Source organism: Choristoneura fumiferana, chromosome Z, assembly GCF_025370935.1.
Source record: "Choristoneura fumiferana chromosome Z, NRCan_CFum_1, whole genome shotgun sequence".
Classification (NCBI taxonomy): domain Eukaryota; kingdom Metazoa; phylum Arthropoda; class Insecta; order Lepidoptera; family Tortricidae; genus Choristoneura; species Choristoneura fumiferana.
In genome coordinates, this window is record NC_133472.1 from 40,619,724 (window position 1) to 40,641,364 (window position 21,641).

Below are 21,641 nucleotides of genomic sequence, written 5' to 3' on the forward strand. Positions count from 1 at the left end.
TTCATCTTCAGAACTGCGAGTCGAAAGTAAAGTTATTCAATAAGTAGGTATTATATCGCACAAGAAATCCTAAATGAATCCAAAATATTTCTGCATGTGGCTTGGATAATTTGACTGAACTATAAACGTAATTCAATATTTTTATGTGATTGCCAAATATTTCCTTATATTGTTTGTTTTTTTTTACATAAAACTGACCCGTGATTGACCCCGGCCATTCTCATTTCATTGTGCACCTGTCTAATTACCGTACCGCTTGTTTCCCTTACACAGATACAGATAAATATAAATGACAGCCATACTTTTTCTACATGTGCACTCAGTCTCAGTGCCGTGTCGCTTTTGCATGAAAAAAAAGCAGTATGTACGGTAATTAGAGAGGTGCACGATAAAATGAGAACCGACCGACCCGAATCTCCGAATCTCACCCGATGAAAAGTACAGAGGCCAAAGGTGTATCTCACTGGTTCAGTGATGGCCTATTTACTCTAGCCTTGCAGAGCCTTAGGTTTGATGTTTATAATGTACCGCTTCAACGGCGTTATTGCATTTCAAATCCAAAAAGGATTAAAGGAAAATCTTTACAGGAAGTTCAGTAAAACTAAACCAAACCATTTACGTATTCTGGATACATTTAAGCATAGTTTTTAAATAGCGACTCAATATCACAATTAAGTAACTTGAAGACAAAAAGCACTATATAACACATAGACTTTTAGTCACTTCTGTGCATAATGTCATTGACTTCGTTGGAATTCCTCCGGCAGAAAGTTTAATTAGTGTGACCTCATGTAGTTCGAACTAGGACGTGACATATTTTAAACAAAGCTAGTGAGCTTTCATCACATGTAGCAACCAATGCAGTGTTCTAACCGAAACTGACAGAAACAATAAATTGCCCGAAGAGTAGGACGGAAAAAAACGTTTCCGTTCACATGATTACCATAAAGCTACGCAGGGAAGTTAATTCTAAGTTATGCAGTTTATCGAATGTGGTTTATGGCTGCCTGCCACGGCTGCGGTGGAGGCAACACGAAAACTGGCCAAGTCTTGCAAAACTTATTACACCTAAAGATCTCTCTTGAGAACTTTAACCTCCGACGCAAAAAGAAGGGTGCTATAAGTATGACGCTACTGTCCGTCTGTCCGCGGCATCGTAGCTTTTAAACGGATGGACCTAATATCGATGCGGTTTTTAAAGCGTATTTTCTTGCGGTGCTTTCTATGTTATTAAAATCGGTTCAACAGTTTTTGAGAATTTTAAATGAGAATGTCGGGGGTTTTACAACTTTTCCAATAAGTTGGAATTAAGTTAAGTTATTAATGATAATGCTGAGAGCGGAATTTTCATGGCACTTTTTGACCTGTCATAGTGACTTCTCTCTTATCGACTTCTGATACATACATATATCGATACACAACATAAATCGCTTAGCAACTGTGTCAAAGTAATTAAAATTCAACCCGTGAAATACTTGTTATTTAGTCGTAACTCCGATGGTCAACTGTGGTCTTCATCATCAGTTCCACTTCACCAAATGATGATTTTCAAGAGCAAATGCACAAGTGACTACTAAATATATCCAATTTAGTATAGGTGTCCCTACAACATTTGAAGAGTTCCCTCGATTTCCTTAAGATCCAATCATCAGATCCTGATTTGGTGCTTATGGGACCTAATTGAAGACATTCCTAGACGAACGCCAAAAAAATTTTTCAAATCGGTTCATAAATGACGGAGTTCTGAGGTAACAAACATATAAAAAAAAACACCGAATTGATCCACTTTTTTGAAGTCGGTTAAAAATACGTATTTTGCGTATTGAGTAGCGTACCAAGTAGTAAATTCCCGTATATCTAGTCTTTTTGTGGGCACCGTAGGTAGGTGGACACGCACTCGGAAGACTTAGGTAGTACCCATTTGACCTAGTAACACTAGTAAGTCTCACGTCTAGCAGACACTGCCAATTGCTGGCAGCAATTGCTAATAAGGTGGCGGTAGCTTGCACAGTCTTAGAGTGCTTCCACGCCTAAATCTTAACATACTTTTCATACCAATGTCCTACAATCAAACCTTAACTTTGGCCAATGCTTACGTAAATTTGAATAAACAGGATTGTTTTGATGGAATAGATTAGATAGCTACCCTACTAAAATATCATTCGAGAAATCGAAATACTTACTTCCAAGGCGCACTGACCCAAAGTGGGTCTTGGCCTCCAACACCAGATTACGCCACGCTTTGTGATCTTGAGCCAGCTCTTGCCAGCCTTCAACCCCGAGGTCCAAAAGGTCTTTCAGGACCTCGTCCCTCCAGCGGTACCTGGGACTACCAACCGGCCTACGTCCACTCGGTCGTCCCAAGTACGCTCTCTTCACGGCTCGATCCTCTCCCAACCTTTCAACTTTACTTTACTTTATCGAAATAGATTCAACTTAAAATGTTCGTGTCAGTGGTAGTTATTCACGTAACTCTACAATACTACAGAATGTCTTGTTCAATTTGGCGCTTTATCTCCCGTGCACCCAGGTGCGCAAATTTAGTAAGTCTGTATTTTGGGAATGTGAATAAAAAATAAGTTAACTGAAACCCTTCAATGGATTTTTTTTTTTTTATTCTACTGGATGGCAAACGAGCAAGTGGGTCTCCTTCGTAAGAGATCACCACCGCCATAAACATCTGCAACACCAAGGGTATTGCAGATGCGTTGCCAACCTAGAGGCCTAAGATGGGATACCTCAAGTAACAGTAATTTCACCGGCTGTCTTACTCTCCACGCCGAAACACAACAGTGCAAGCACTGCTGCTTAACGGCAGGATTAGCGAGCAAGATGGTGGTAGCCATCCGGGCGGACCTTGCACAAGGACCTACCTGCATAATGAATGAATAATTCGCAGTTTGAAAAGTATGAAACTATTTCGGCCGAAGACTTTTCAGGTTACAGAAATCGCCTTTTTGCTACAAACATATTCTTTGCATATGCCAAAGAATTTTATTTTACTAACTTTTAGGGTATAGACAATCTAGAAAATCTTCAGACACTTATATGCAGCAGGCTGAAAGTCTGTGTATACGTGCTAGAAATTTGTTATCAAGTAAGTTACATTCATTCATACATATATGATATGACTCCTTGAATAGGGGAGTCGTTCACAGTATCTACCTATCTAATATTCTATCGAAGCTCTAATTCATTGTAAAAACTACTTAGCCGCAAAATTTTATTTGAGATGTAGTGTTTGAATAACGCAGACTACTTTCTAATGGAACGTTAGTGTGATGTGATTTCAGGAATATGTCTCCTGGATTACCAGCCTTTTAAAAATATGACAGAACGAGATTCAAAACAAACGTCTGACATTTCGAGAATTTAGAGTAGGTAATTTGAGAAAATGTGACAATCGATTTCGATTCACTATCACCAGGGTTAAATTCTATAAACTTTGTTTTGTTCATGTTAAGACGAATATGGTGAATGATAAAGTCTTAATCTTAAGGCAGTTCATCCCGTTGGAGACCGACAAGTTTCGCGATAACGGGCATAAAAAATCTAATAGCATTTTAGGGTTCCGTAGCCAAAATGGCAAAAACGGAACCCTTATAGTTTCGCCATGTCTGTCTGTCTGTCCGTCCACGGCTTTGCTCAGGGACTATCAATGCTAGAAAGCTGTAATTTTAAATAATGATGGGATGGGATGGAAATCATTCGAGCGTTGCAACAGTCTCATTTTTCCGGACACTTTTCTGTAAAAATGGCCGAATACTCTGACACAGTTTTTAACAGATGATAGAAATACAGGAACTCTAACAAATAATCGAAAACGACATCAAAATCTACAGCCGATCCGTAAAATATGTGACGAGAAAAGTTAGATGGTGGTAGCAGTCGAATAATTGCCCTGAAAGTAATATACCTACGTCAACCCACTGAAACTCATTTTAATGATAGAGCTTTTCTGTCTGCTGCTTTCCAATGTCGGCATTAAAGCACAAGTATCTAGGCAAAGTAGGCATTTGGCACACGTCGTGTTCGATAACACACACGGAGTTATAAATTCGGCTATAACATTCAACCAGCTGCACGAACCTGAATGGCTGTTACCTACTTACCCTCGCTATCTCCTCCTCCGTGATTTGACTAGACTTAGCCTCCGTGTCGGCCATTTTTAAAACAAACCGATTAAATCAACATGAACCCATTATCTGTGACGTCGACTAATTAGCAAAAAAAACGCGCCAACATGTCTACCGGTGGCAGTCGGAGGCAAAAAACAACTGGTACATATTACGGGGACATTTTTAAAGGTTTATTAAAAGAAGGGGAAAGTAAAGGCAAATTAGAGCGGTTTATTAATGTTGGAGTAAAATTGGTCGCGTAGCGTGCGGGAGGTGCGCGCCTGGCACGGGATCGATCTACCCTCCAAGCTCGCACAATTTGTAGCGGTGTCTCTGCTCCTGTGATCTTTTGTAGGTTATTGGTGGTATTGTAATGTCTTACATCCCATACATCCCAGCCTATACACGTCCCACTGCTGGGCACAGGCCTCCTCTCAGAACAAGAGGGCTTGGGCCATAGTTCCCACGCGGGCCCAGTGCGGATTGGGAACTTCGCACGCACCATTGAATCGCTTCGCAATAATGTCTTATTACTATTTAATTACTAATAACTAACCTAAAAATACATGTGGAGGTAAATGGCGAGTTCATTTTGGCGTTGAAAGGGGGAGGGCTGTGATTAGCAGTGGATGGCTTCCGAATGATGATGATGACGACAATCCTACAAAGACTTACTACGAGTATATATACGACTAGAGTTTACCCGCGGCTTCGCACGCGTAAACTATTCGATCTGGTAGTTACAATTGAAATTCCGGGATTTTACAAATTTACCTTGAGAATTCCCAAAATTTATATCGTGGTCTTCATTAAGGTTGTGTTAAGAAGAACTGTCCAACATTTCAAGACTAAGCCCAGCGGTTGTTATTACGAGATTTCATCCCTATGTATATATCGGGGGTAGTATATTCCAGACCTACATACCAAATTATTTCATGACTCTAACTAAGCCCAGCGGTTGTTATTTCGTGATTTTATCCCTATCCCGTAGGAATATAGGGATAAAAAATATGTTTTAATCCTAACTTGCCAAATTTCAAAAACGTAGTTTTTGCATCAGAGCCGTCAGAGCATCAGAGCCCAAAAAGTTGCGGACGCTAGGTGGCGCTGATGTCGCGCACAGAGCTGGCTGCATTTCCTCGCTGTATTGTAATTACTTACTAATATGTGCTAATATTTACCCGCGACTTTCGCGCGTTAACCAGCTGATTCAGCAGTTAAATTGAAATAAAAGTATTCTTCCTGGCGGTGACATATTGATCACTGTTTTCTCGTAACTAAGATTACTTAGTACAGTCACCAGCATTAATATCTCCCACAGCGGAGCGTGCAAAAATATCTGACACGTCCTTCCGGCCCTAGAAATAGAGTCGTATCAGATATTTATGCACGCTTGTTATGTCAGATATTGGCGCTGGTGACTGTACCTACATTTTTTATTATTAGCATACTATTTTGTTATTTCTCGTACATTTTTTGATGTAAGTTTGAATTGCGTACGACACAATGTCACCGCTAGAAAGTATGACAAAAATTTTGATATTTTACGAGTACTAAATTCGTAAATTCACAAAAATTATATCGTACCTAGTTTTTATTGACATCGCGTTTTAAACAAAACAACAGTACTAAATTCCATAGAACCCTTCTATACCCAGCGGATGTAAACGAATGAAGATTAGAGCTTTTAAAGCCTAATAACTTGCAAACGGAACCCTAAATCGAGAAATGGTCAAGCAAATTTATATTTTTTTTTAAAAAACCTATCCAATGATACCCCATACTATGGGTCTAGATGAGAAAACAAAACCCACTTTACGTGTAGGTATATGATGTCTACTGTGCTAGTTATTATACGAGTATATATATCATATATAACTGTGCTGAGTTCCGTCAAGGTGCTCGCGTGCTTTCGTGCTAAACTATGCCATGATTTGTTGCGAAACGGAGACAACTATGTATTTATATTTAGCTGTAAAACAACCAGGGACCGCTCAGAACATCCAGTATTTAATGGATTGCCTTATCAAATTCTGCGCCAGAAAATGCTTTTGACCGCTAAAACATATTATTATTTCGTTGTACTCCTAAAGTGAGTCATGTACCATCAGCCAAATAAGTGGTCTATCAATTTTTAAACAAGTTTCTATCAAATGAATATGTCGCTAAAGTCGAACTTTCAAGTTGACAGACTCGTCTATTGGCATTATTGTTTTATGGCATGCAAACGATTATCAACTTTAGGGTGGTAGACCACATATTGAGCTGATGGTACAGTCACCAGCGCCAATATCTGATACAACAAGCGTGCATAAATATTTGATACGACTCTATTTCTAGGGCCGGAAGGACGTGTCAGATATTTTTGCACGCTCCGCTGTGGCAGATATTAATGCTGGTGACTGTACATTATAATTTAATTACAAACAAACACACTTTCGCATTTATAATATTAGTATGGATGAGACGTCGTCTCTGTTTATTCGAACAAAAAAAACAGTGAGTGGTGAAACAGGCCCTAAGTACTGTAGGAACTAGGCTGTATACCGCTGGCAGGTGGTAAAACTGACCACCTGGCAGGTTAGATTAATCTAGTTTTATATAAACTGATAGGTTTTTTTATATTATGTTTCTAGAATATAACTTTAAAACAGTTTGACAGCGGTATACATGCCGGAGCGCAGATTGCTCCCGATAGCCTAAGCGGCTGGTGCTATGCTATGTAAATGTATTTTTAAGCTCTGAAATAAATCCAAATGATTGAAGAAGTTGTTTATTTTGAACTAAGTTTAAAGTCACGCGCGTTGATCCCAGTACCTAAGCTCTTACCTAGTTACACAGGACAGGTAGGACGTATCAGATATTTTTGCATGCTCCGCTGTGGTAGATTTTAATGCAGGTGACTATATATATTTATGACCTTGACTGTACCATTTCGCTACCTACCATGTCACATATTTCTCTCGCCAAATAAATTGTACATTTTTAAATATAATTTTTAAGTACATTCATGCGTGCATAGATATCGACACGGCCAAAGTTACAAAAATATGTATACACGATTTTATGCACTTAACATTAAGATCGTGTGTATATGAATGACGTCCAAAAAAAGTCATCTTATGTTTATATAAAATCCTTTTAATATTAACAAGATACATTATGAAGATATAATAGATAATTTGTATACTCTTAAATATTTATGTCTAATAACTCCAGCTTTAATATTAAGATAAATAACTATTGTCACGTAATCTAAAGTACATTTAACTACTTTATCAGATAGACCAGAAGCTTTATTATCTAACACACTTAGGTGCTGTTTCACCTCCCATTGATTAATTTTATTTGACGGATAAGTGTGATGCCGTCTCTGTCTATTCGAAAAAAAAACAGAGACGGCATCACATTTATCCGTTAGATAAAATTAATCAATGGGAGCTGAGACACGGGGTTAGAATCACAATCGCTTACACCGCTTCTTTCTGTCACACGGTATAAGGCGAGGGTAGAAAGTTACGGACAATGAGTATCCCTCGGTATAGTTGGCTTGTTGAAGTGCCAACACACACAGCACAGAGAACAGATGGCCGTTTGGGGTTGAAAAGTTCTCGAGTGGAGACCGCGGATCGGCGCGCAGTGTAGGACGTCCACCAACGACATGGACGGATGACCTGGTTAAAGCCGCGGGTTCACGGTGCATGCAGGCCGCTGCCAACCGAAGCAACTGGGGCTCTATTGGGGAAGCCATGGTCCAACAGTGGACGTCCTACGGCTGAGATGATGATGACGATCATTGAGTATCCCAAGAGTTTTTTAATGCGTGTATTTGACAGGTCAAATCCCTCGTACCCGCACCTGACGCCATTACAGAACCGCTGATTCAACGTTGAGCAAACACGATCTTGTCAAATATAAAATCAATGGTCCCTGAATTAGTACAAGCACACAATATTTATCCTCCTAACGTCTGGACTTTATAAAGGACTTATTGTAATTTTAAATCAAACTCTATCATAAATGACATAAAGTTAGATGTTCATAAATCAAAATTTGACTTGGGCGTTCCTCGTAGGATGCTATAATTCGTATTACACTCTGCGTCACCACTCAAAGTTCCTTTTTATATGACATATATAGGTATTATAAGTGAGGCTGTCTTTGTTTCATAGAACAAAATAAACAGAGACTGCATCATGTTGTCACATTAGATATCGTATTGTTTAACACACTCGACGTTCGCGATCGCATTCACCATCTCTTTTTAATCTCGTCTTATGCCGTGTGACAGAAAGAAGTGACGAAAACGAATGTGATTCCAAGTAAGGCCTCAGGGCCCACAGGGCAGGGCTAAATTACTCTTAAATTTAATAACAAGTCAATCAATTTACAATAATATTCAATAGTTCATTATATTAAGCATATCAATAATTAAAATGTCAGCTAAATACAGCATACAGTATCCGGTGATAAAGATTGCACGGTTCACGACGATTTCCGTACACTGGCGACCGTCCATCAATCATCGTATTTATTAAGTGACGTTTTATATCAAATAAATACTGCACCTTTATGGACTTAATTAGTTTACGTCAAATTGATGACATGTAAACTTCGGATATCCATAGAGAGCTGTTGCAACTACTAGAAAAAGGATAGCTCCGCCTTTTTCCTACAGATGCCATCGTACAATTTAAAGTTTTGGAGGGTTTCAACAACTCCTTATTATATATTTTCATCTAAATGCGTCCGTACTTTATTATACAGACCTTTTACAAAAATGTTATTATTCTATCACAGTCTTTATAAATGAATAAAAATATAGATATATAAAATTAATACCCATTTAGGTAGAAACAAATTATTATCGTGCCATACCTAATAATTTAACTTTGTGCAACTTAAATAATAGATTTTTTTTAAGTCTAGTATTTTTAAGTAGTTTTTCGGCAGGTTTGTAGGAATCTAACTTTAGTTGTGTAATAGAATTAGATTATAATTTTATACATAACAATTGTGGTTATACCCTACCAGGGTGCATAATTTCTGTAAGTACTAGTATTTATAAGTCTTATGTTTTGTTTTTGCCAAATAAATGAATACTGAACAGATTGCACCTGTACAACGACTGACAGACGTTAAAGTAGTAGTTACACGACATAAGTAGCGCGTGACAACGCTCTACGAAGCCGAAATTAGCCGTCTCTTTCCAAAAACCGATGTGCAATCTTTGTGGCCGGGTACTGTTCGTTTATTATATGCGACAAAATATAACGCCAAAATGTTTATCACAAGCATAATGCGTGTGGTAAAACTTTAATATAAATAAATGTGTACAATCGAAGTCAAAGAGATACCTTTACACTGTAATCTTGTCGCTGTTACATCGTGTTTGAACTTTTGTATAAAATTGTCAGAAGGCATACAGAGACAAGATACTAGAGTGTAAAGATATTTTTGATCTCAACTGTACCAGTGATTATAGGGTACTTACTTACAATATAGTTTAGTTTTTCTTCACACGTGGTACAATGCATTGTTTACTGCATTTTCTTAGATACATTTCAAATTGCCGCAAAAATTCATGTACAGTCAACGTCATAAATAAGTGATCATTTCTGTACCTTGTCGCTTTCAGTCGTTACACAATTACGTATGGCTTTTCAAACGTGACAAGGTATAAAAGTGATCACTTATTTATGATGTTGACGGTACCTACAATATCGAATGTTAGTCACAGAGCTCGGAGAGCGTGAGCTATTTTTATGCCATTACTGTCATGTGTAGATATTAATATGGATACACCCTGAAAATAAATATTAAAACATTATTTGAAATTTGAATTTTAATTTGAACTAAAATGACAATACACTGTAAAACTCTAGGTACTGACTAAGCTTTTAATTGATTGAAACTTTCTGTATGATTGCAATAAATAACAATCTGTTTTCTACACATATTTACTATTTTCAATGCATTTCTTCTTGCGTTCAATATCCACTAATTCATAGAGAAAGATCATGGGACAGCTACCATTAAATGACAGGGTATGTCCATGTTATGCGAACTCACAAAATAGCTTGCTCTTTGCGAGCTCCGGTTATCAATGTTTCAGGTAAACAGACAAATACATTATTTTATTATACATATAAAACAATATTATTATACATAGGTACATTTATTATTCGCAACAATTATTACAATACTATCTTAAATTTATTTAAAAACTGTACAATAACTCGACGTAATAATAAATTATATAAGTCATGTTGGTTTGTGAAAATATTATTTAATTTTGTAAAAATTCAATATTACAACTTCATTTTGTACAAAGGCAAGCTCTTGATATGTAAAAGGCAATGTAAAACGCTGTGCATACGACGCTATAAAAAGTTATTTCTCTCTTTCACACTCGTGAAAGAAAAGTGAGAAATTAATACATTAATAGCTAATTCAAGACCGGGAAGACATGTCCAGGTACATCGTAATTTCTAGTATGATTGTCTATAATAAAGTCTTTCTTATTAATTACTATTCAATTTATTGAATAGTAGAGGATACGGTTCAGAACGATATTCATGCATGTGTTAAATGGATAAAAGTATTTTATATGAAACTTACTATAAAAAATCTAACTTCAAAAAATCATGAAACTATTTTTCTACCAGTTTAAGTCGATGCCTCAGCACAAACTACCGAGAGATGTCTACCTTACCTACATAGGGTAAATCGCCTATTACTGGCCATCGTTCAATAACTGGCCACCTTATACTAAAATGAATTTTGGTCACTTATAAATGGAATTCATTTCTAGTATAAGGTGGCCAGTAATTGATGATTTACCTAAGTATCTATTAGGCTTCTATCAGTCCTATTGGCTCGTGCTGAGGTACCAACTTTCAACTAGTATTTTAAGGTTATAATTTTTTTTCTCGCTTACCATTGTTACCTAAGTCTAAAAACCCAGAGAGGCGTTTGCTTGAAAATATTATTCAATTTTATTGGCCAATAATATTTTTGGGATTGTCTTTAGTTTTCTACTTTAGCACCGAATCAGACTTAAATGTTATAGTCAAGCTTACAATTAAAATTTTAATTCTGAAACGTTAGATAAAATGAATATTACATTGAAATTCATAATCATAAGATGTCAAACATAAACATGACAAAATTAAAAAAAAATACCTCAATTTACGACGACAAACAACAACCAGGTCGCTTTGTCACAAAAATTAAAAGTGCTAAAAATCAACATAAATGTTAAATTTCTTATACAAAAAAGCGACAAACATGAAGAATTGTAAAACTTGTAACGTTTATGGTACTGATCTGTTCACTCACACACTCCACAGTTAAAAACCTCGTACTTACACGTTGTCTTAGTCTCAGTGTGCGTGACTGACGGTACGCTTGCGACTGAGGACACGTTCCAGCTACACACGCAGACTTGTCGTACGGATACGTTTAAAACTACAATTATAAAATGTGGAGGGACGCGCCTTCGTGAGTGAACAGATCTGTATAGTTTCCTGGTTGCTATAAAATCTCCCCTAAAGAGAGAAAAAATAATATTACCAAACCTGGCCACAGCCTTTGCGACATATTTTTTTATGTTTATTTTATTTTTTACCTTTCTAAAATGCACTGAAGACGGAGGCCTGTGCCCTGCAGTAGGATACAAAACTGAGCTACTTAGTTTAAAAAATGCATTAGCAATTGCAATGTATCTTTAAAAGAGTGTACTATTTTGACACCTCTATGAATTCGTGTAGCAGTACTCACTTAGAGACTTAAATTATCCGTCAAAATGCCATTTTCATAAAGATTCGTACCCAATCATTTTCATACGCATTCGTATCTAAAAAAGAGTAGCAATAGGATGCAAGCAACTATATTATAATACATAGAAATGGTACATTATCTCTTAAGCCTTTGCGATGAGGGTATCTGCGATTGCGTCACGTTTATGATCGGTTACATAACTTAATGAGCCAATCACATACAAGATTGTAACGTCAAAAGGAGCTCTCGATATAATGCCATCTAGCGATATTTTACTGTCAAGAAACTCTCATTAAATTTTAGAACGTTCGACTCGTGTCTTCTGATAGTTGCGATAGATAGCGCCACACACTATTGGCGTATAGCGTATTCGCGGTGGCCACATTACCGATATTATAATGAATAATGTAAAGGCTGACCAGAATTATAAAAAACCTAGCCATATTGCGGAATATAACTATTTTCTTGCACTGGTAACACTAAATTCAAACTTCATCTGTCTATTGCTGTCAAAGTTTAACGTTGGTTGCGCGTGGTATTTTAAAGTGTTATTTTGTTTTTTTGTGCGTTATAATGCCGAAGATTATCCATAGCCTTGAAAAAGAAATGCACAACGTATAAAAGTATTTGTCTTAGAAAATATTCCTTTAAATAACAACCGACACCGTTGTCAATATAAGTGTAAAGAATGTTGTAATATAAAACGTAGAAGTGCTGCCCTCGCGTCACGTTTTTTATATTCCTGGTCAGCCTTTATTTCCATCGGGAAAAGTCGGATCTCAATCGGAATACGACGGCACCCGGACTGTCAATCAATTATTGTATTAAATGAGTGACATTTTTATATCCATTAATATGGAACTTTATCATTTGGTGTCAAACGTCAAAACGGCTGTACCTACTATAGGTACTGAAGCTTCAGAGAGCACTATAAATACGAACTTTTCCAATAAAATGGGATGAAAAACCACTATGCACATCTATAACCTATGGTGTGCATTGATTAGGCAGCATGGTAGGCAGCACTATACTTGGTTTGGATAGGTATTTAACTAAATGTAAACAAAACAACGTCAATTGGTATCTTAAATATTGAAATTCCCCCATTAAACTATCTAAACATTTACATTTGTATTGAAATACAGTAGTCTAGTTTGTATTACAAATAGATAAGGAAAACGATTAAAATCCTTGAATGTACCAAAGAATAAAACTCTTTTTAGCCCAACTATCTGAACTCTTCCGATTTTGGTCTCTATTTACGTAAAGTTCCGGCAGACGACGGGTACAAAAAAAAGGATACCTAATAGCGTAGGAAAGGTTAATGAGCTAGAGTAGCGTGAGGTCTCCGAAATGTCAAGTCTCATTGTTTTTGGGTGAGCTACGCGGGTTTATTTATAATTAGAATAATATTGTGAATATTTTGCAATACCTGAAATTAATTATGGCAAATATGCGTTACGGCGGGCAATGAATGTCTGTGTTTTGAGACAGTTTTGTCTTTCGGAAACCTTTGTCCCCCCTTTTTTCCAAACAAAACGGGATTGCTCGATATTTTTATGGAAGGTACTAAATATGATTTAAATGTACAGTTTGTTTTCACGCCCGTTATAACAAACTAACCATTGTACTTCAGGCAGTGCCTTTGTATACGGTGGCGCCAACTGGTGAGCGCGAAAACGGTAGCCCTCAGTACCTAAAGAAGTATTTACGCTAATGTCTGTAACTCTCCAAAGTCACAGTAGGATTCAGATTCGGTTTATTTTATCGTTTTTAAAGCTACTATTTTTCACCAGACAGTTGCTTGATCACGTGATGACGAGCCTCGGCACCGGCAGTATGTTGGCGTGTTCGGCGAACATCATAGCGGCCGTCCAGCGCAGCTGCTCCTCGGTGACGGCGCCGGCGATGGTGGCGCCGAACCAGGGATGATCCTTGCTTCTAAATTGAAAAAAAAACCAGCTCGCACAGATTGCTAGATGGCGTTAGCATCGTGAGGTTAGTTTGACGTTTGCTCGTGATTGGTTAAATAACTAGACGAGCCAATCGCAAGCAAACGTCAAACGGATCTCGCGATACTAACGCCATCTAGCCATATTTCGCCTGTGAAATACCCTCATTATTTAATTCTATGAATATATTATTCGAAATAACAAAAAAAGAACTAACTTAAGGTAAACATAATTGGGTCAAACAACTTTTTCGTGTTGTTATTCTGTCCCGAAATTCAGCACATCAGGGATACAGTTGCTTAAAAAAATGTTTGCAATGTATATACTAGCATGTTTAGGAGATGAGCCACGAAGAAATTGCCTTAAAATTGTCACAGCTCAGGAGACGTTACCATGGCAACAAGATATATTAAAATTTGATTGACCCTTCGACAATACCGACCGCTTACTTTCTCCACCTCGTATCTCCATTGGTATGTTAGTGTTGATTTGTCGTATACAATAGGGAATATTACTGCAATTTTCTCCCGTCAGAGCGCAGCACTAACACAACACCGTAAACAGTTTTTTTAAGTATCTCAAATGCAATAATATCGTATTATTTCAATTTTTTTATGGAATTATAGCTCTATCGTTACTATCTATGTAAAATATCATGTTATTTTGTTACTAATAAGTATACCATGATTTCTATAGGTACTAATACTCTTTGCCCATGATCTGTCATGGCGACAACATACAAAGAGAACTGACGTTGTCATGAGTTTGCGCTAGTGTCGCCCCCTGCGCAGAGCTTGCCTAATACGCCCTATTCAAGATAAGAGGTTGAGAAAGTAAGCGGTCAATAATGTCCTCAGCTTTTATACTTAGGGTTGTCGCTCACCTCTTCTGCTTGTTGTTTCTCGGTATAAAGGTGATGGCCCACCTCGACTGCGGGTTCCGTTTAGGCTCGTGCCCCACGTACCACAGTATGTCCTTGATGTTCCACTCGTCTATTTTGTGGGAGCCCTGCGGTAAATATTAACAATCAGAAATGGGAAAGTTTGTGAGTGTGTGCTTGTTTGACACTATTGACTTAAAACACTGTTTAAAAGATAATCAACAATTAGGATAGTTAATTATGGATTTAATTGTCTGAAATAAATGATTTATATTTTCTTTTTATTTGCAGTAAAAGTAATTAAAGTAGTTATTTTTTCACATTTCTTTAGCAAAAGAAGGTCGAAAAATTGTGTTTTATTATATCCTTCTTATGTGTCACGTCAATGACGCTCGTCGATGGCTGTAAGTGAAGTTATTATATGTATGAAAAAAAAAAGATTTTTTGAAAAAGTTTTACCAGTTAGTATTTTTTTATGGTAGGTATAGGGGGCAAACGAGCAAACGGATCGCCTGATTTCTATCAATGAGCAGTCGTCTGTCCGAGTTAAAGGGAATCAATAAAAACAGCGTTATCACTCGCCCTTTATTATCCGGACAGCTGAGAAATACCCTGCCTGAGTCTACATCTAGGGTGAACGGGCATTTAAGTATTAGCCAAGCGTGCTGCACCTTAGTTAGTACACATCTGCTTACCAGGCGTCATTGTGGTCAAACGAAAGCCTTTTTCTGTCCCACTCTATTGCTTTTGGCAACTAGAGCTACCTGTCAACGTTCTTATTTTGTTACTAGATGAAAACCCGGCTTCGCTCGGGTAAAATGTAGACTCATAATAATATGTCTGTTTTTTTTTGCCAGTGTAAAGACTGTCGTACTTATCGAAAAATCTGACGTATATTCCCAGCCTTAATATTATCAGAAACGTACTTTCACAGCTAACCTACGTATCGGTATTTCACGTAGATATTTCTCCTAAATCTTATTTGCCCATGACTATGATGTCTCTGTCTCATAATCAACCCATATACGGTACGATTCGTCTATACGATCGATCTGATGAAAATCGACGAATCGTACCGTGTGAAAAATGGAGAACGAATCACCTGTGACACGTGATGACGTGACACTAACGCCACTTTGATGTGATGACTTTGACATGTTTACTTCGCAACGCCATTATATACTTAGTAATTTATTCAAGTTTATATTGAAAATACTCGATAATCCGAATTTTCCGCCTACAAGTTATCGACTCGGACTGACTAATTTTTACGCTCTTCAATTTGATGTGCATTTCGTTCGAGTCTACCGTAGACCGGTACGAAATTATTAATATAGAGAAGATAGATATAAATAGAGTTCAACTCAAAATCTGCAGCAAGTGAGTGGGAGGTGAGTGGGTATAAAATCACGGCGTATAGTAATGATAATGAATGAGACCGCCCACCTGTTTGTCCTTGAAATAGCCCAGTTTCCCGTTCTGAAACTCGAACATATGCAGCTTGAAGCTTTTCATACTGTCGCTGGCGAATCGAAGTTCCGCGCACACCGACGTGGTGCTCCTCAGGGCTTCCATTTCATGCAGAACCCTGTTTTCCCTGACCAGTAGGTAGTTGTCCTTTCTGTCTTCTTCGTCCCAGTAGCCCCACCTAGTAAAAACAAATCATCATCATCATCAGCCTATCTTAGTACACTTCAGGACATAGTCACCAGTTAGCGCCACTGTAGACAAAGGTCCTGCCTGAAGTATAGTGGTTAGTTTGTTATTACGGGCGTGAAAACAAAATTTACATTTAAATCATATTTAATACCTTAAAGTCAAAGTCATAGTATTTAATTTGTTAAACATAGGTATAACTGTATACAGTGGTAAAAGAAAATATTATCGCCGTATTAAAACCGTACTATAAAAATATGGAGCACGCCATAGTGTTGCGTAGTCCCGTTTTGTTCGGAAAAAAGAGAAGACAAAGCAGAGGGTCGTGGGTTCAAACCCCGGCTCGCACCTCTGAGTTATTCGAAATTCATGTGCGGAATTACATTTGAAATTTACCACGAGCTTTGCGGTGAAGGAAAACATCGTGAGGAAACCTGCACAAACCTGCGAAGCAATTCAATGGCGCGTGTGAAGTTTCCAATCCGCACTGGGCCCGCGTGGGAAATGGCCCAAGCCCTCTCATTCTGAGAGGAGGCCTGTGCCCAGCAGTGGGACGCGGTGCGTGGACTGGGATGATGATGATGATGATGAGTAATAAATAAGTCATGAATCCGTCATGGCCACAAACTATAAAGAGAACTGACGTTGTCATGGCGGTTTATGTATGTACAATTTGTGCTATTGTCCCCCCCTGCGCAGAGTTTTAGTAATATGCCCTATAGACACGGCTAAATTACGGACAGTAGCAGTAACTAAAGGTAATTGTCTCACCGCCAGCGAGGAAACGATTGGCTATCGACTATTTTCTCGCTCAAGAAACAAACAAAAGATATAAGATCCTGTGTGAGTAAGAGTCACATATATTAATAGTTGATCGCTGGCTGTTCACACTGTCGGCGAGAACTCGCTCTTACATCTTTTGTCGCAGCGACAAGAGCTATAAAACTCGCTGAGCTATAATACTCGCTCAGCGATGTCAGCTTGGCGGCCGCCCCGAACGAGCGAGTCGAGTGGAGCGAGTAATCGCCCGTCGCACTCGAACACTCGCTTACAGCCGAGCGACAAAACTACACTCGCTTCTCGCTGCTCGCCCACTCGTTTCTAGTTACTCGCTCTACTCGTTTCTCGCTCATTGTCGGCGGTGGGACAAGTGCCTAATGGACAAGGCAAAAATATTGACTTACCTCAGCACGACGTCTAAAACTATCTCGTCTATGTGGACGACACGTTTCATGGACTCGTTGCATATAACCTCCTCCAGCATAAGGAGGTGGGATTCTGTGTTTGCCTTCTCGCAGAGCTGGATGCAGATGTCGGAGCTCGTCGTGTTCGGAGTTAGCTGCAAAACAAAATAGTTGTTTATCCCATTTATGCCTTTAGAAGGGCGTACGCTAACAGCGCGCGTCGCGTGCATAGGATTGTACAAAACAATGATAAAATATTGGACACGTCTTCAGTTAATCAAACAAAAAAAATACAAAGATCAGAAAAGCATCAAAGTTCAAGAGTTGGGGCAGTAGCAAAAACTGTATTTAGGTGTCGGGTACTTTCATAACTTAACATTTGGCAACCCGTTTCATTTCGCAAACTCTAACAGCCTTATTCATAAAAAATCCTTAATTGAGGTTGATCGGTCTGTTACTTAGCAGACTGATTAAGCTTGTTAGACGGTTGTCAAGAAGTATGATTCATAAACGCTTGCTAGCAGTCTGCTAGTTGTTGAGCTGCTGATAGACGGATTAGACGCGTTATGTTGGCCACCTTGACAAATCAAAGACAAAAATGGCCTAATCGATAATTAAAAAAAAAATTGACAGCAGTGACAGCAAATTACAGGAAAAAAAAATAAAAGCGAGATGTTTGTTTATTTCCGATCCGCATGTTTATGTTGTGCAAAACCCATAATTATGTTAATCATCCTTATTTTCATATTTATTGTTAATTTGTTGCTAATTTAGAGGATTTTTAAATACAAATTCCTGAAAATAATTCCTGTTTTTTTTTATCTGCGTAGCCCTGCCTTCACTATAAATATCTTCGGTACTATGGTTTTTGCTCTAGTCAAAGTCAGCTGTTCAAACTTGTGGCGGCCATTTTGTGACTTAGCAGAGAGATAAAGGAGGGTCTACGGTCCACTAACTTTAGCAGAGCCTGATCGACTGATTAGCGCTAACAGACGTTTATGAATCACGTTTTTTAGCATCGGCCTTCAAGGAGCCTCAAGGAGGTTTTATGAATAAGGCTGTAAAACTGTAAATATTTCAAGATTTATTTCAGGGCCATCGTGTAGAACCCTTTAGGTTAGGTTAGTTTTTTAAAAATCCTGAAATGTTTACAGTGTCTGAAATAGTTGGGAAATGAAAAGTTGCGAAATGAAACAGGTTATACACCGAAACATTAGTAACCCTTAGGTGTGACGTCACACGGAACTTCGACCGGCCATAATATCCATATTTTTTGTTTAATCAACAAAAGAAAAAATACGCGTCCGATATTTATTTGTAAGTCTAGCTGACGGACTAGTTGGGTGAATCAACTTTTTCATCACACTTGCTCGTAAACAGTGTCGTAACATGCAGGCTACCTTGGTTGCAACCCCCGAAATAAAACCCTCGACCTTAATGTGCCTGTCATGAAGCCCAAGGTCGGTAAATGAGTCATTGCCCATACTAATTTTCTTGTCATGAAGTCCAAGGTCGGTCAATGAGTTTGTTACTTCATGGTATGGTGCAGCGCGCGCAAGGCAAGAGCGCAGTCAGCGGTATCGGCAATTTTTGAAAAAAAATTAGTTTTTCTTTTACAAATATACAATTTTACTCGCAAATGTGATGATAAACATTGTATGTCGCACGGGCGGTACTAGAATTACGAACATCGACTCATTAAAGCCCTCAGTTTTCGACTTCAGGCTTCTAATAGACTCTCGTTCGTAATTCCTTATTTACCGCCCTTAAGACACAATGTACTATTGTGTACTTATGTAATTCTGCCCCGTAACTCAGGCGACAACAGCGATACACTTGGAAAAATGTTTTTGCTATTAGCATGCTTAGGAGATGAGCCACGAGGGAATCGCCTTAAAACTGTCACAACTCCGAACCTTAAGTCCATTTGTACCTCATAAAATTATACTTTTAATAAGTATCTCAGGAGACGTTACCATGGCAACAAGTACACTAAAAAGTTGACTGACCCAATTAGATTTTTAGGGCACTAGCTTATTAACTCACCGCGACCTGATAGCAGGTGTTCCGATCTCTCACATACACCCACGCCTTGAGGTCCCCCGCGGCCTTGGGTGCCGCGGGCGCCCGGTTGCTAAGGACCCTCATGAGCACGCGCCGCACGGCGCCCTCGCGCCGGCGCTCCGCCTCCGTGGGCTCCCACACCGCTTCGTAGTTGCTGATCAGGTCCCGCACCACGAACACCTCTTTGGAGGACCACGCCGTTTGGAGCGTGTTGCTTGTCTGCAGAAACAGGGTAATAAACAGAGGGTCTACTACGAAGTCACTCCGTATTAAGAGCGTTTATACCTGCTGAGCTTGCAACGTTACATTTTTATTAGTTTTTCTCGATTATTCCTTAAAAAATAACGAAAATTAAAAATCAGATCTGTTAGAACTGTTTTAATGTATAAGTTAATGTGTCTACTCCAATAATTATTCGTGATACTTTTATATTATTTAAAAATGAACAAATGTTTATTAACGGTTTCTTAAGAACATAAAAGTCTATCAGGCATAATTATTAGAGTAGAGACATTAACTTACATATTCTAACAAACCACATTTTTAATTTTCATTTAATTTTTATACAATAATCGAGAAAAACTAACAAAAATGCTACGTTACAGCTCAGCAGGTATAAACGCTCTTAACGCTATTTTCTCTAGAGTTATGGCTACAGCTAGATACCTCAGCTTTAGCAACTAGCTTCTACAGTACAAATATGTACTTAATACTAACTTAATTTAATTTATGGTACGCTGGATGTGAGGTACCAGGATTATATAAATCTTAAGAAAGCGGACATGACCGGCAGGCCCACCTATACCTACAGAAGACAAGTTCTTCGCACTTATCTTGTTGACGTGTGCCAGTAATGCAAGAAATAGAGGTGATTGAACTGTTTGCACGCCGTGTTGCTTCTAGCACTGTTTCCCCTTGATGCAACAGCTAGATGCTCTAGCTATACAAACTTTACAATGCAAATATTATGTATTAATTGTGGTGCGCTGGATGTGAGGTACCAGGATTACATAAATCTCGAGCGTCCTTACCAAAGCAGCGGGCATGACGGTAGGCGCCCACACCGAAGCCAAGTTCTCCGCACTCATCTTGTTGGCATGCGCCATGGTATGCAAGAAGTGGAGATGGGCGAACAATTTGCGTGCGGTGTTGCGAGCGACGAGCGGCAGGGACGTCATGACGCGACGGTACGTTGCGTTTTGCGTCGCCGGGTCCTTTTGATCTGTTAGAGAGGATACAGTAATTTTAACTATTTTTCCTTTTTTTTCTATAATACTATACTAGTAATTATGAAGAGGAAAGATTTGTATTTTTTTATGTTTGTTACGTTACGATAAAATTCATGAACTACTGAACCGATTTAAAAAAAATATAGTTATATTTATTGCTTGAAAAAATTAGGGATCTCTATTAAAACTTCAATAATGTAACCCAAGGCCTAAAATAAATTGCCATAAAATGTTTTTCACACCTCTCCTTCAGAAAAGTAACTTTTCCTCCCTGACGAGAGGGAGCAAAGTGCAACTTTTCTGTTCAAGGCTTTTCTAAGTGTTTTATTGCAAATGCCATTTTTTGAAGTTGATTATTGTAAAGCCACGCCATTTTCTATGCTGATTGTTCTTTAATAATATTTAGAATATTTTAATTCAAGTTTCTTAATGCTCGGTGTGAAAAGTTGTATGAGCCACTCGGAAGCAAAATTATTTTCATCTTGGGCGTTAACACTTGAATCCCTCATTACGCTCAGGATTCTACTTTAGAATCCCTCGCTACGCTCAGGATTCTATTGCAGAATCCTTCGCTACATTCTGGATTCAATGTACGCCCTCGCCGTAAATACACCATTTTGCTCCCTTGTGACACAAATAACTATTTCATCGCATGCGCTGCGGAAACTCTTGATCATAAAACAAAAAAACTTCTACAACAAAAAAAATCTAAACGTTTAGGTATAGTCGACCAAGAAATTGGTTTACCACCCTAAGGTTTAAAAAAGCCTATTTTC

At 38.3% G+C, this 21,641-nt stretch overlaps 2 protein-coding genes across 2 annotated transcripts in view; both read right to left on the reverse strand.

Moving 5' to 3' along the window:
* Positions 1-4,203, reverse strand: part of Dhc1 (dynein axonemal heavy chain 1) — an 83,867-nt gene extending 79,664 nt beyond the window's left edge. The window contains 1 exon segment of the mRNA XM_074100145.1: positions 4,113-4,203. Coding sequence (XP_073956246.1) covers positions 4,113-4,166 — 54 coding nt within the window. The 5' untranslated portion in view covers positions 4,167-4,203.
* Positions 4,204-7,216: 3,013 nt separating this feature from the next.
* RhoGAP15B (RhoGAP_ARAP and RA_ARAPs domain-containing protein RhoGAP15B) overlaps positions 7,217-21,641 on the reverse strand; it is a 45,445-nt gene continuing 31,020 nt past the window's right edge. Inside the window, exons 7-12 of the mRNA XM_074100171.1 lie at positions 20,668-20,858; positions 19,619-19,855; positions 17,573-17,727; positions 16,179-16,380; positions 14,736-14,860; positions 7,217-13,841 (exon numbers count right to left, since the gene is read on the reverse strand). Coding sequence (XP_073956272.1) covers positions 13,709-13,841; positions 14,736-14,860; positions 16,179-16,380; positions 17,573-17,727; positions 19,619-19,855; positions 20,668-20,858 — 1,043 coding nt within the window. The 3' untranslated portion in view covers positions 7,217-13,708. The remainder of the gene's footprint in view (positions 13,842-14,735; positions 14,861-16,178; positions 16,381-17,572; positions 17,728-19,618; positions 19,856-20,667; positions 20,859-21,641) is intronic.